The sequence below is a fragment of the Lemur catta genome, chromosome 11 (genome assembly GCF_020740605.2).
Source record: "Lemur catta isolate mLemCat1 chromosome 11, mLemCat1.pri, whole genome shotgun sequence".
NCBI lineage: Eukaryota > Metazoa > Chordata > Mammalia > Primates > Lemuridae > Lemur > Lemur catta.
The window spans coordinates 39,568,955-39,585,329 of record NC_059138.1 but is presented as its reverse complement, the minus strand read 5'-3'; the positions used below and the strand labels follow the sequence as shown (position 1 = coordinate 39,585,329).

Here is a 16,375-nt window from a genome sequence, read left to right as displayed (position 1 = left end):
ATTTGTCTTTCTGTGCCTGGCTTATTTCATTAACATAGTGTCCTCCAAGTTCATCCATGTTGTCACAAATGACAAGATTTCTTTCTTTTTAAAGGCTGAATAATATTCCATTAATAGCTGTTTCTACAGGATGGCAACCAAGCCTGCACTCATTGAAAGTTTCCTATTTTATATGTTTGTGGGGCTTCCGTGTTGTGTATTATGTTGCAGAAACACTTGGGAATGCCTGGTAAGCTAGAACAGGACAAACTTGTTTCAATAAGCAAAAATCATTGAGCAATGCAAGTCAAACCAATGAGCATTATTTTAACAATTGCGAAGAGTCTGATCTCTACAGCATCTGCACTTTATTTCAATGAATACAGATGGCTATCCCTTGGATACTCATTAGTGATACCAATTTTGAATCTTCACTTATTATCCTTTTCTATATGTTTAAAATATTTCAAGATTTATTTGGAATTGAAGTGTCTGCTTCAGTTTCTGTTGACAGTCCAGCATAAACCATTTATATTTGATAGAAATATTCTAAAAATGTTCATACCTGCATCAGGTCAGATCACCAGGTAAGCAGTCTCATGGCTTCCTACCCCACCCACCCTTGAGGCTCACAGATTTTCCCATTAGAGCTTCGACTTAGCACCACGGCCCATCAGAGAATGCCAAAGGGAGAAATGTTCAGGTTTATCAGGCCTGAGAAAAGAAAACATCTATCTGTGGAACTTCCATACCTTTTTTTTGGCTACTTTTTTATAACGGCTACCGTCCTTTGAGTTGTTAAAGTCCAATGAGGCACATTTTTCTCTTCTAGTGAAACATGAGCTTACCTTCAGGCCCTCTGAGAACCTCTGTGGGTTCCGAACAAGCTCTCAGGCAGGCTGTCTTCCACCCTCTGATTCAACTTCTACCACCGGTCAGTGGATCTTTGTTCAGATCTGATAGCAAACTTTGGAATAAACTATAACAGTGACAAATTGGGAAACTTTCCTATACCTACAGAGTGCAAGACAAGGGCAGTCCCCGCTTCTCCTCACTTGGTACTGACAGCTCTCCCACATTGCTTCCCTCCTCACCTGGTTGCCATGAAGTCTAGAACTTGGTTCTGTCCTCTATGCAAGAGCTGAACTATTTGGAGGCAAGGGGAGGGAGGATGCTGACCAGTTGCTCTTTTTCTCTCATTCAAATGCTCTTTTTCTCTCATTCAAATCAATAAAATGTGATTTTTAAAGATCTGATCCACATATGAAAAACAACTCCACAAAGGCAAGTGCACAGCAAACGTTATCCCATTGGTTTTGATATCACTGTAAGAGCAGAACTTTGAGTGGTGAGCAGGCCAGACCGCAGAAAGCTCTGGGTTATTACTAAGGACTTTCATCGTGTGCCACGTCACTCGCTTTCGCAGGCGTACCTGCACACTGATAACACCTAAAGGAACTTCCTAATGAAAGGAATATATAACAAATAGATGAATTTCTACAATTATCTTTTACAATGCCCCTCTCCACCGAAATTCTTAATTCTCCTTTTGTATTCAGGTCCTACTTGGTTCTATTAGTTAGTCAGAAAACAAATTTCTTATTTACTTTGAAATCTTAATAAAAATTATATTACCAAAATGTTAAAAATAAATTTGAATGAAATTTGTAAATCACTTTTTTGTATTTTTATTTGTCACCATATTTTGAAAGCATGTTAACTCTTTCAGGCCAGTAGTATACCAGATGATATCTTTGTTTGTGCTTTATCTGGAAGACAATGTCTAGACAAAGAACTATGGATTTAGGATTATGAAATCCCAGCCTTGTTGCCATGGATATAAGCTTTCTGGTTTTATTTTGCAATCTATATTTTAAATAACAAAATTAGCTTTTACTTTTCCTTGTTTTCTCTTTCTTGAAATGACTTTTATTACTTAATATTTTTCCTTTCCTGACATAATCATTTATAAAAATAAATGCATGGTTAAAAGTATTGATTCTGGAGCAAGACTGACAGAAGTCCTGCACTGCAGCCTTGGCATTCTGAGCAAAGCACTTAACCTTCCTGTGACTCGATTTTTGTATCCATAAAAGTGGGATAACAGTATCTTCCTTATGCATTTTTGTGGAATTACATGAATTAATATACGTAAAGCATTTAGATCAGTGCCTAGCACATATTAAGTCAGGCTTTAGAGTTTGCTACTGTTATGGTTGTTGTAATTAATTTACTCAAAAGTCCTTGCATTGCCTTTTTTTTCAGGTAGTATCAGTGCTTAGAATGGGAAGGGGAACCCATTTTTTCTAAGAGCCTAGAACCAACTAATTTCCTTGTAGTTCTCCATCACAAACACTGGACACATAACACTTTTTGCAGGATGAGAATGCAGGAAGTGTTTATGCAAGAAAAGGAAGTGTGAAAAAAATTGGAGCTATGACCATGGGATATCTCAACATTCATAACAAAGGTGGCGTAAACTAAAAGATTACATGTTCCTGAAGGTAAGATTGAGATGTCTGTTTCCTCTGTCAATATGTAACAAGCAAAAGAAATGACAAGCTTGGATTTGGTCCTAGAGGCTGAGCCAGACATAACAAACAAGGTTAAGGTTGGAGCAGGGCTCACACTCACAACCAGGGCACACATCTAGGTATTTTAAATGTCAACAGGAATTACATATGGTGACACTGCATTTTAGAGAGATAGGAGAGTCAGGAAATGAAGTTCAGTGAGGGAAACTAACAACCATAAATTGTCAGTATGTAAGAAACTCCAGAAATTGGAGGTCGGGCACAGGGTACTTTCTCAAAGCATTACTAGAAAAGTTAACATAAAATTCACTATCTTCACCACCTGAAAAAGTAGCACACCTTAAGGGATAATTTTGAAAATATATTGTTAAAAGTGTCTTAGGAAACATCAAGTTTACCAAAAGCAATTCAATGAGAGGACCAGAACAATTCAGAGTTTGATACAAGAACCATGACTGACCTAAAAGTGAATGTTAACTGGGTCATCTGTGTGTTCAGATGAAACACGTATCAATTAGGATCACATTCAACTACAAGTAACAGAAACATGACTTAACAGGAGTAATTTTTCTTACAATACAAGAAGTCTGCACATTATTCCAGGGCTAGTATTGCTGCCTAAGGAAATAAATAAGAATCTAGGCTCCCTCTAAACTTCTAATCCACCGTCCTTAGCACGTGGCCATTATCTTCAAGGTCACAAGGTGACTGTATCACCTCCTAGCTAGAAAAAACAGGAAAGGGTAGAGAAAAAAAGCAAATGCCTGCCCAGTCGTTTGTTGAATCCCCTGTATCAATTTTATCAAGAAACTTCCTGAAGACCCCAACTAATAGACTTCCACTTCATATCGCTGAAGTACACAGAGCTGCAAGGGGGCCATGGAGGTGCATGTTTTTAATGAGACACACAGTCGATCTGAACAAAATCAGTAAGGAAGGGAGTTCTAGTAATGACTGGTTAGACAACAATCAATATATGACACAAAATGAGGCATTATGGACTCTAGAAACAGGGCAATCTTCCTCCAATATTGTCCAGGGAAGAGGATTCCAACCAGACCAGCTGACATGAGTTGGATGGAGAAACTTCCATAAATTCTGGAATCTGCCATTGAGATCATCTAAGTCCATGTTTCCAAACAATCTACTAATAGTCATTTGACTACTCATATAAACTTTGCTAAGGTGGACAGACAGAATGCATTGGCCAGCCAATGCCTTGCCCTGAAAAGCATAATTTTCACTGTAAATGAACCAGCTTTTCAGTTCATCACCTAACCACCACTTGTGAACTTACATCTCTCCAGTCAGTCCCTGAGGGCCTGGCAAACTCTGGATCTACTATCAAAATCCATCTCTCTCAATTCTAATTTGGCTGAAATAGTTTTATATTTTAAAATTATTTTGCATATGGTTGTATACATACATATTATAGAATTTGACAACATATATTAAACTGTCTATTTTTACTTATCCTGAGATCTTTCCTAGACTACCACCTAAACTCACAGAACTTTGGTTTTTATCATGACCATCAACCAAGGAAAAATACTCAATTTAGGAACAGGAAGGTTTGACTTAGAAATTGGCTAAATCAACAAAAATTTTGGTTGGATTGGAGGCATAGCAATTAACTCAATTATGCCTGTAGGCAAGTCATACATTTATTTTGACTGGAAAGTACTTTCTGATCATACATATTTGGTAACGCATTGATTTTTTTCCTACCTTTGTGATCCTATTCAATATATTCAATCTGAAATTTCCCTTGAAATGTGCCATATATTGACAAGGTACAAAATGAACAGGCATGGATGAACAGCTCTTATCTCTATCTGCCATCCTTATCTCACGTTGGGTGACTGTATCAGATGATAATAACTAGTATTTAGTAACCATCTACTGTGTGTCAGGTAATCTATATGCTTATCTTGTTTAATAATTGCAACTCTGAAATATGGAATGAGGAAATTGAGGCTCAGAGAGGACAGGTAACTTGCTGGAGGCATCTGGCTAACAAGCGGCAGAGCAAGACATGCACACCAGTCTACCTGCTGCAAAAGCTTGAACTCTTCCCACCACATCACTGTGCCTCTCCGGACTTCTCTTTTCAGTGTAAGTCTGAGCAGCTAGCCATGGAATCTTTGAATTTTTGAGCTGGAATAGGCATTAGAGGTCACATGATACAAAACAATTAAACAGATTCTGTTCAGGAAAGGCTATAGGACTTACCCCAAACAACACACTTGTTTTCTTGCCTCCCGATCTAGTGTTCTTTGCCTTATACCACAATGATCCCCTTTTTGGTCTTTCTGTTGAGTGCCAGCTACCTAAAAAGGTGGAATCACTATCTTGGTAGTTATACACCTATAAATATGAGCTTTGCCAATGAGACCAGCATGTCAAGAAGATAACTTGAGGTGACTGAGGTGATGATGAAGACAGGTCTTTATCAATTTACTACAAGGATCCAGAAGCACTCAGGCATTCAAGATATTTCCCAATTTGAGTTGCTTTTTAGATTCAAACTAATTCCTGTGCAGTTTTCAAATTTCTAAAGCACTGCCACCTGGTATATATGTGTGTTTCTGTGCTCAAACTTCAGATTCTGCAGTTTGACCACATAACTGACAGTGGGGAAAGCAGCTAACTCAGAATTAAACAACCATAGGCTTCAAAGTTCTAAGAGATTTTGTAGTGTAGGAGGAGGCAACCACCTTTCTATTAGAAATAATTGACCCACAATTTTGTTTTTTTTAAAAAAAGGGCAAATGCATGAGATGTCATGAAAAGATAAAACCATCTTTTTTTAAGATAGCAATATACACGCCTACCTACCCACTTCTATTATCACAAATAGCCAATGAATATAATGGTTTATATAAATGTACTGATATTTTTCACATCATAGTCAGAGGAGAAAAGAGGAGAGGTGATAATAACGGGAAACCTGAAGGAAAGAAAGAAAAAGAGAAAGAATAAAAAGAGAAAATGAACAGAGCTGTGAAGCAAAAAGAGAAAGGCAGAGGAGAGGAAAAGCAAGGACCTGTTGGTTACCTGGAGTGGAAGGGAGCAAAGCAGGAAAGACAAAGAAAATTTAGGAGGAGGAGGCAGAAGGCAGGTGAGAGGGACAGAGATAAAGCAAAGAGGCAATTCTGAGGTGAGTGCAGCAATTATTGGTAAACTATTATCATTCTTTCTCAGGTCACTTGGTTTGTGGGCACCAATATATATCAGTAATCAGTGCTATTTGAAACGTTTGTCACCTTTCCTATCATTTAAAAGAATCCTTTAAATCAACACAATTTTTTTTTTTTTTAAAAAAAGGTCTCACTATGTTGCCCAGGCTGGTCTCCCACTCCTGGACTCAAGCGATCCTCCTGCCTCAGCCTTTTGAGGAGCTGGAATTTACAGGGATGCAGGCACCACCACATCCAGCTATAATAAAATTTTATTTTGTTTCCAACATAAAAGTTTTATTTTTTTAAGGGAAGCTGATTCAGCATTAAAAGATAACCTGGGTTTTAACGTTTACTTTGGAAACTCAGAGTTCCAAAAACTATCTCTTTGTGCAATTCTATGCTATTTAATTACCTTAGCTTTGTGTTGTTGTTGTTGTTGTTGTTGTTTTGGAGTGGCTTAGGGCTTTCTCATACCACAAACCGATATTTGTACATTTGTACTGATCCACCCCCACCCCCACACACACACCCTCAAATCCATTTGCTATAGTTGGGTCCTACAGGGGATAGAATGAAAAAGAAAAAATACATATGTATAGTTTCAGAGAAGCACATATTTTTTAAATAATTGGTTAACCCATAGGCACAGCATTCAACCCTTCAGAAGCTCTGCCTTCAATGAGATGGGCATGGCAGGTGATCGTGGTGAAAATTACTCTCTGAGCCACATAATTGACACCAAAGTGAGATTCCCTCATGCTGAATGTCCTGAGAGCCAAGAATTTTTTTTAATACACCATTCCTGTGCTTGAATGCTCATTGTGGGATCGTCATATTTGAAAATTCAATTCCAGTTTTTGAAATTGTACTTTTAAAACTTTTTTGCTTAATGTTAATGAGATTGAAATAATACACTTTGGTTATTTTTTTAATGACTCTAAAATCACATGGAGGGGGTGGATTATTCACCCCAGTGTTTTCTGAAACCAAAATATTTAGAGGAATCAATTTCCCTTTTTATGTCTTAAGTCATTACCCAGACACAGCCTAAATCATTTCTCTCTGTTCATAGTGAACTTACCCACTCCAACCACTTTGCCTTCCTTCTTATTCATTTTTTCTATTTCTACACAACATGAAGAACCTTATATTTTTGTGTAAGTATATACAGAAGTCTTTTAAAATGCAAATGTTCAAAAAGTGTGGTCACTCTATTTATGCTTTTCAAATGTAAAAGCTACTTGAAATAAAGGTGTCATTGCATCAGCAACTATTTGTGAAGATTAAAGACATAATAAGTTTCAAGTAACATTTGAAATAATCAGAAAAACAATTATGGCTTAAATGCAACCTATCCTAAGTAATTGATGATGTGAGGCTCCCAGTTCATTCTATAAAGTTGAACAGTTCCCAAGAAGTAAAAAGAAAAAAACAAAGACAGATTTCAGATATTTTCTTTTGAACAAAACTAATATATAAAAAATTCAGAAGTCAGTAATATTGACTTTAAGATCTTATTAAAATATCTATCCCTCTCTTTTTAAAGATGAAAAGAAAAATTTATTGGAATAAGACGTTTCTATAAAAATATGATTACAATGATACAACTTTCCCATTTTATTCTTAAGCATATTTAATGAAAATAAAAACAATAATTTAAAATAAAGATTCACAAAAATTGGAAGGAAATATTCTAATTAAATAATATCTAGTAATGTACTGCTATGAATAAGAATTTCTTCCTAAAAGAAATGTTTTGAATTATAAAGACCTGATTTTTTAGTTTAAAATTGGAATTGGAATTCATACAGGGAATACCAATTACATGAAGCAAGATTTATATGACTTAAGAAACAATCTGAACCACATCAGTAAAATATGTTTGAAATAAATTGTAGAGAGTAAGATGAAATATGTGACAAGTAGAGCAAAATGCTTTAAAATGCCCAATTTTCATAGTCATGTATAAGCAGGACACAGCTGCAGTTCACTTATGAATTGCATTTGACGAATAATTCTGAGAGTTTAAATACACTGACTCCAGAGTCTGAGACGTATAAAGGATAAATAAACACACACCTGATCAACAACAGTTACTTTAGCAACAGCAAATTACTTTAGATCAAATGATGAAATCACTTCTTTGAAAGGAATTATATCCAGAATATATTTCCAAAAAATTTTTCTGACATAGATATCTTTCTTGAATGTAAAGGTCATCACCTTGTACTTCCTTTGAATAGTGATTTTTCAATTGCAACTAGCTGGTTTCAGAACACATGTGCTATTACAATCCTACTGGTGATGGTTAAAACAAAGTGCCCTCAGTACTTTATCCTGATTATACCTTTTTTAAGGCAAATGTTTAGTTTTAGCAGTAGGAAATTGATTTTCCTACCTACCCCATGATATGATTGAAAAAACAATGGAGTGGAAATGTAGCACGAAGAAACTACCAATAGTGATACTGGATTTACAAAATACAACAAAATTTCCCTTTGAAAGCATCACGACAGGATGTATCACCAATTCAGTCTACCAAAGACATAATTTTTTTCCCTCAGTCGATATTTCATAGTATATCTCTCACTGTGAAAGGAATATTTCCCCCACTTTATGCCACCATAATAACAGGGATTCTAGTCCATTTAGAAATTCAGGTATATTGTCTCGCCAAAGCTCAAGTATTTGGGGCAGACTCATTTACTCATGCTGGCTTTCATTTACAATGGTTTTTTGCTTTTTTCTAATAGCTGACCTCTCTGATGGTGACTGAATAAAGCCACTCTTGTGAGTGGGCAGGTCCTTGTTTACATGATTTCCTGGGTATCTCAAAGTCTTTCTATCCCAAAATATATTTTCTGCCTGCTCAGTGATGCCAAAGTCATTTTAAGCAAAAAATGGAAAACATCTTTCTCCAGTTTTAAGTAAAATTGTGGAGGAATTTAATAAAGACAAGTCACATCCACTATAAATGTGATTGAGGCACAGGCAGAGGAGTTGCAAACAAAAATGGTAGATGGATATCTATGGGAGGGCAGTAAGGAAGAGGAATTATCATGAAAGAACAAAAGTGCAGACTTCAACTCAACTGTTACGTGATTCACAATACTGTCCTGGTATCTAGGAGGAGCAGTGAATTGCCAGGTATGGTCCAAAATGAGAAATGGCCACCTGACTGGACCATGTAGGTTCCTGTTTCCCATCATTTGCCAACTTCTACCAAAAAAAGTTGGGGTTTGGAGCTGAAAAACCACACTGGAGAAACTGACCATATCTTAAGATTTGTGGAAATAAAAAAGGAAATTCTAGAAAAAAAATGTTCTGACCCTGAGACCTTTCTATTAATAATTCAACATGATGTATATGAGACCTCTATTTGCTGAGCTTCTATACTGTGTGTACTCATGGAAAGGGATCCTGGTTCATTGTGACTAACAATGCCATCTCAATAGAGTCATAGACAACATAGCTTAAAAGATATAGAAGATGAGAACAAAGATACCAAATGACAACATTTAACTGAGAGATAAGAACCCATTAGATATAACCATGCATCATTTATAGTTGCCAATACTGAAAATAGGTGGATATACTACTTAAGTATCTGTGACAATTCTGTTAGACCCACAAGCTTCAAATTCTTTAGTACTATGTTTTTGTCTTTATTTTTGTCAAAGAGTTTTTCTATAGGAATCTTTAAATATGACACATACAAGGACCCATCATTTTGAAGCACTTTTATTCTAGACGGACATTTGCCTCCCATGTCACACTGCAAGCTGTGTCATACAGCCCAAGTCTCAGAGGGCAGCTGACAGATCTGCAGTAATGCTGTATGTTAGGTGTTGTACACACCACCTTTAACTCAATGCATTTTTTCAGGTAAAAAAAAAAAATCACAACCATCAGCTCTGCACCCAAACACCATTCATCCAAATGCTGAGTCAATGTTAACTGCAGATAAGACTGGTTTGTTTTGACACAGCTGCTACATTTTAAAGACTTAGAAAGCTAGAAATAAAGTCTCAAGCTAACATTTTACAGATTTCTTAGCTTAAGTAGACTTTTTGGCAGAATGACCTTCCATTTGATCACATAGCAAAACGAGCCAACCACAAGAGTCTATTAGGTTAAGTTTTCCTATGAGCAGTTCAATTTTTACAGATGCTATAGAATTAATTTTTAAAATTCATTTTCAAAAGTCTAAAAGGAAAAGAGACATAAATAAGAATGATTTCATTTTTAAACATTTCTTCTACCTGTAGAACATTTTACAAGAAATCTCTTACTGAAGGCCTGTAGCTACAACTAGTTCCAAAATCTAAATGTTTGATAAAACAGGTAACAGGAATTTAAAATCTGTCACTGTTTTCAAAGTTTTTATAATAATTTGACCTTTCATAACTTAATTAAAGAAATTAAAATTTCTCTACTTTTTCTGGTGGCAGAAAAGAGGTGGAAATTGAGACTCCCCACCCCCCAACCCCCGCAATGTCCAACTTGAAGTATTACACTTTTCTCTTACTGTCATCCATTCCCTTTCAAACTTAAAGATGTGATTATGGTCAGTCTTAGGTTGACTTAGATTTGCTAACTTTATAGCAAAAGTGAAGAGTATATTGTATTTTGTTGTTTTTATTTAAATTTTCTATGCTAGCACCTCACAAAGGATGTAGAAAACAGAGGGGTAAAAATAAGGCTTTGTGTCATCACTTGGTCTTCCACCACAACCTAACAATCATACCTTTCAGACCCGCCTGGGCTCACTTACCACTCTCAGAGCTAGTAACCTTTGCTAAGGGGCACACTAAGCTTTGGGCTCAATCAATCAATCAGTCTTTGGGCTGGGTCTGGGTTGCCATCGTATTGGCTGGTCCTTCTGCCTAAGGATTCTGATGACCTCAGAAAAGCACCAGATGGTTCTCGGGAAGAGAGTGCAGTAAGCATTTTTATTAAATAAGGGACTAGTTATAGAAAATTAATTTTCAAAAATTAATCTAAAATTCCACCAAATTAAACTCCTGCTTTACAGACAAGGTGGCCACCATGCCACAAGAAAGTTGTAAAAGCAGTTTAAAACCTCTAGGAAACATGTATTTAGGCTAAAGATTTTAGAGCAGATGTGAAGCATTTTTTTTAAATAGAAAACTCCTAAGGATTCTTATAGTTTTTATATGCTTGTCTATCTTACATGTGAGTACCCCACAGATTATCTCCTGCATGTTAGCCTACTAGAGATAGAAACTATAACCTGAGCTTTCTGGGTGACACTATTTGGTTAAATATAAATATTTTTGTGTTGAAATTCTAATTAAATAGTATCTGTCACTGCTTGAAAGCTCCATACAAGTGAAATGTTCAGAAGTCCTGGCAGAAATACAGAAAATAGACAATATTTTTATTTTTCTGCAAATCCAATTTACTAGCTTAAAATATCAAAAACATGCACTGCATAAAATTATATTTCGTGGAGCTAAATTTTACTTCTTCAATAACGTTTAATTGTGATGAAGGACTGCATAATGATTCCTTTTTAAAAAGTACCTTTAAATTATAAGGGGCTTGCAGCCTCTACCTGGCAATTAAAGCTGTGCAGATAAAAGACAAAGTCATTAACAAACATCACAAAGATAATTCTAACAACAAGCACCTTGTTAAAAGTAAGAGAGGAAACAGAAAAATCATCAATTACTGACATTTTAAATGACACTTTAAAAAGAATGGAGAGCTGGAAGCAGCCGCTCCATTTCAAGAGGGCTGTGTGACCCTGAATGAAACGAGAGGGACTCCTGGCTGGCGAGCAGCGGGAACTTTGCGGCCGGCGGGCAGCGCAGGGCAGGGCAGCCACCGACCCGGGCGCTTTCATCTGTCACCAGCCTGTCCGCAAAGCCCAGGGATAGCCCCAGCGCCACCCGGGGATCCATGCGGGGACCGGGAGCAGGACAAAGGTCTGAAATCGAAGTACTGGGGTTAGGGAAACAAGAAGCGCAGGTTCATTCAGCGTCCCAGCTGCAGGAGCAGGGAGCGAGTGGGGGAAGATGCCGACCCCCAAGAATTCTCAGGCGTTTAGCACAAGCACCGGCTCATTACGCAGAGATGCGTTAGGGGAGGTGGGGTGGAGAATAAACCCCAATTCACGACTCCATTCTCCACTAACTTTGTTCTCTCTCCCTCAAGAGAGCGCAACGCTGGGGTAAGGGTTGTCATGGTTTTTGCTTAAATGGCCCCTTGGAAGACGGAAAGGGATAAAAAGCTGCGCTCGCGGGCGCACCGGGGCGGCGGCGAGCGCGGAGATGCTGTGGTACCTACCATGGTATTCTTGTCCCGGAACGTAGTAGGTGGGGTTGCCCGCAATGTGCAGGGAAATAAGCACCTCGCCCTGCTCCCCATCCCCTTCCAGCTCCCCGTGGTGGGTGCACAGGAAAAAGAAGGGCGAGAAGCGGGGGTAATAGCCCACCGCCGCGCGCGCCCTCAGCGTCGCCCCCAGCAACAGCGCCAGGACCAAAGTCCGCGGGGCCCAGCAACTGCGCTCCATGCCGCCGCCGCCGCCGCCGCGCGCCCCGCGCGCCGCTCGCGCATTCAGTTTTGGAGACGCCGGGACGGAGGAGCAGCGCGGAGGGAAGGCGAGGAGGCGGCGGACGGGGGCAGAGCGCGCTCGGGAGCGGAGCCCCTCCGGGAAGTTCCGCGGGAGACGGCGGCTCCCAAAGTTACTTTGGGCCGCGGGAGCCGAGAGCGCGTCGTCCAACGCCTCCGTGCGCCGCCGCCGCCTCTGCGCGACGCCCCTCGGCCAGGCCTGGGAAAGCGCCCGCCCCCCTCCACACCTTCTTAAAGCCCCGGGCGCCGAGTCCCCCCCGCCGCCGCCACACGTGTCCCGGCCGCTCCCCCGCCCCGCGCGCCGCCCCGCGCGCCCCCGCCCGTCCCCCGCCCTCTCGGGCTGGCTTGGCGGCAGCTCGCGCCGCGCGGGGGCCCGGGGCCCGCACCCCGTGCGCACGCGGGAGGGCAGGGAGGGGCGCGAGTCGGGAGCGGGGCGGGGGCCGCCGTCAAGGGACTGGGAGCCCGCGAATCTACTACAGTGGGGGACGTACGCGCCCGGAGGGAGGGCGCCTCCCGCCCCGCTGTCCGAAGGGGAAGGCCAGCCCCTTTGGCCCTCGGATTTCCCTCTTTTTCCTGGGAGGATGCGCGAGGCGAGGAGAGGGGCGGCGGGGACGGGCGCGGGCGCCGGCTTCTTTGTCTGCGCCGGCTGCGCCCCGCGCCCCTCGGGGCTCGCCTCCTCGCAGCCCCGGCGGCCCGCACTGGTGCCGGGGGTTCGCCCGCAGCCCCGAACCGCAAGGGGCCCCTGCGCTCCCCTCCCCTCCGGGCCGCGGGCCCCTCCCGCTGCCCCCGCCCGGCTTCGTGCAGCAGCGACAGAGCCTCTTGTGTAGCCGGATTTAAAATGAGATTAAGCGAAAGTGGAATTGGCAGCCTCGAGTGGTGCCTGGAAATGGTGATTTGTGCTGCTCGCTTGTGGGGAATTGTGAGGCAGGAGGGCTGGCGCGCGCTCTCCGCTGGACTGTTCTGTTATTCATTGCTGCTGGGTTCTTCGGGCGGAGATGGGTGTAGTAATTTTTTAAAGCAGTGTTTATTTCCCTTAAATGTCAGTTATGACCAATGTCCCTGAGATGGGGAAGGGAAAAACGTTCAGGGGAGACGCTGGCAGCGGTGATTGAAGCGGGTGGTAACGAGCCGCTGCACAGGAGACTGCGGGGAAGTGAAATAATCCGTGAGCACGTTTTAACCGAGGACGGCTGGCAGGAGCCCGCGGCATCCGGAGATGGGGGCGCGGGGTTGCCAGGTTTTAATGCGTCTCCACACCCACTCTGGGCTTGCCACCAAGCCCGGATCAACCTGCACGTACAGAGATGAGTAGATTATAAAATTGGAAGGGATGGGGTCTTTGCCTGCATTTGGGGAAGGAGTGTGAAAATCAGGGTCCAAGGGGAGACCTCTGTAGCTACCTGGTTGCAAAAGGAAGAGATTGTTTTTCTTTCTGTTCCCTAAGCCAAGTTTAGACAGGTAGAAAGAAACCACTTCTAGCTTCCTTCTCATTTCCCTTACTTCAAAATCCCGAGGGCTCAACTGTGAGATATATGGATATCTCGATCGTTATATAGCAATTGTTATTGATACATAATATATAAGATATATCAATTGTTATTACATTATATATATTATTACACTGTATCCCTATGCTGGGTGCAGGCTACAGGCGGTAGGTACTTTACCTCATTTAATCCTACACCACCTGGAGAGGCAAAAATTATTCCCAATTCACAAGGGAGGAAAGAGAAATGTTAACGTGCCCAAAGTCAGTGACAAAGGCTGCATACAAGGCAGCCTGGCTGGCTCCAAAGGATCTCAGGCAGGCAATGTTTCCCCAAACACAAGCAACTAGGAGGTACTCCCCACAGCTAGCAAGACTTACAAGTCTTCCTGTCCAGTTATGTGAATATAGCCAAAGTAAATCACTTCTAGAAAGAATCCAAAACTATTGAATGTTTTCAGTTAACACTTTTAAAATGTTTATTATGTGCTGAGCATTGTCCTAAGTATTTTACATATATTAACTCATTTAATCCTCATAACACTCTGGGGAAAGTACTATTAATATCTTCATTTTACATATGATGAAATAAGCACAGAGAAGTTAAGTAACTTGTCCAAGGTCACAAAGCTGATAAGTGAGAACTGTGACTGGAACCCAAGTAGTTTGATCACAGAGTTCCAGCACTTAACCACTGCAAATCACCTCTGAAGAATGCATTCTGGTGGTGTTAGAGATAGGAGGATAGCTAGTCTTTATCAGATTACCTCATTTAATCCTTACATTCACCTGCAAAGTAGGTATAATTATCCTCATTTTTTAGAGGAGAAAGGTAAGATTCATAGAAATTAAGTAACTTGTCTAAGAGCACTCAGTAAGAAGAGGAGCCTGGAATCAAGTCCTGCCGTGCTTGATCCTAAGGTCACTGCTTTAAATAAGCTGTCTTTGTTGAACCTTGCCCAGGTTTGTAAGAAAAAAATAAAACAATAAAAACCCCGTCTTTGGTAAAGCACTGACACTTGGTCCCGGACATAATTGGCACTTAAATCCCAGGAGGTCCCCTTGTTTCCATTGTGTAGCACATTCTATAAGAAGTATTCTTTCTGCTACCTCTCACCATGGCTTTCTTAACATTCGATATATGTGACCATGCTTATTTTCCAAATTTTCCCCTTTTTTGCTCTTCCTTGACTTTTTATATTACTTTGATATTGCATTTGGATGACTATTATACTCATGGCTGTGAAGCAGGCTTGCATTTCTGGCTATAACCACGCGGTTGTTCATTAATAGGCACAAAGACTGCTTAAGTAATGTACTGCCAGTCAAGAGAGAGGTAGATGTTGGTACTTTCCACCTTACTGTCCTTTGGACTAACATGAGTACCTGTGCCCTTATAGTTCACACATCTCTGAGACTTTCCTGGTTGAGTCCAGTTCAATTATTATTAAAACTTTTTAATAATCTTTTACAAATATCAGGAAAATACACCAGACACATATAAAATCATGTTGAACTGAGAGTAGCATCCTCTTAGTGGGCAATTTACTTGAAATCACACAGTAAGGTGGCAAACCAGGTTAGAAATCAATACTTCCAGTTTCCCAATCGGTGTGATAACCCTTGGACCTCACTTCTATTTAGTGAGCTATAATAAATATCTTCAAGAATATTTGTCTGGTTTACAAAATCTACAAACCTTCTGAACTAATAGAAAAATAGAGAAGTGCTTTTCAAGAAAAAGTGGTTTACATCAAAAACCATCTGCAAAAAATAAAAGGTAATGTCAAGGGTGAAAAATGAAGAAACTTGTGAAAAAAGGACTTTAAAATGGGATGAGATTTATTTTTAATTTAAAGAGCTTTGAAGTGGTAATTACGCTACCAAAAGAATTACACTAAGCATTCTTAGAAGATAAATCCATTTCTTCCTGATAAATAGAAATTATTGCCCATTACTTGAATAATCATAACACAGTGGGAATTAAATGTTGCTATATCAGATACATAACTTTCAAATTATTGGGAGGTGATGAATCTAAATGAAATACAAAAATGACATTAAATTACATTTAAAAGTTGCAAGAGTTCACTCACTGTCTGCCTCCCATTGATTTTTTTCAGCAAAAGTATTGAACATTTTGGTATATATGGGAAAAGAATCACTACTCTCATTTGCTATGTAAAAGTCAAACAGAAAGTCTATAAAATCAAAAAATATGTAAATATAAATATGGGGAGGGTGAACAAACTGAAGTCAGTTGACACTTTAGGCTTCAAAATGGTAACAAAATGCCAAATAAGAACAAACCCCTTCCTTTCGTAACAGCCAGTAAAACTTATAAAACCCATTACCTATAAGATGTGGTCCAGGATGGTGACATTGAGGCTCTCAAGCAAAAAAAGTTTAGCTAAGTCTTTAGTGAATGAAATTTCACTGGGAAAGGTCGGATATTTGAGGATTGGCTCTGATACACATGTTCTGATAGAACATGTTACTTAATGCCACCCCAAATTAACATACTGAGATGAGATAAACCATGGGTCAACAAAAGTCATTATATCATAAAATTTCTGAAAGAGAAACCAAATCTGCAA

At 40.1% G+C, this 16,375-nt stretch overlaps 1 protein-coding gene across 2 annotated transcripts in view; it reads right to left on the bottom strand.

Annotated features, from left to right (window-relative positions):
- The window catches only part of RELN (reelin), a 441,212-nt gene extending 428,717 nt beyond the window's left edge, over positions 1 to 12,495 (bottom strand). For both annotated transcript variants that reach the window (XM_045564269.1, XM_045564270.1), the window contains exon 1: positions 12,008 to 12,495. In XM_045564269.1, coding sequence (XP_045420225.1) covers positions 12,008 to 12,233 — 226 coding nt within the window. In that variant the 5' untranslated portion in view covers positions 12,234 to 12,495. The remainder of the gene's footprint in view (positions 1 to 12,007) is intronic.
- Positions 12,496 to 16,375: the final 3,880 nt, after the last annotated feature.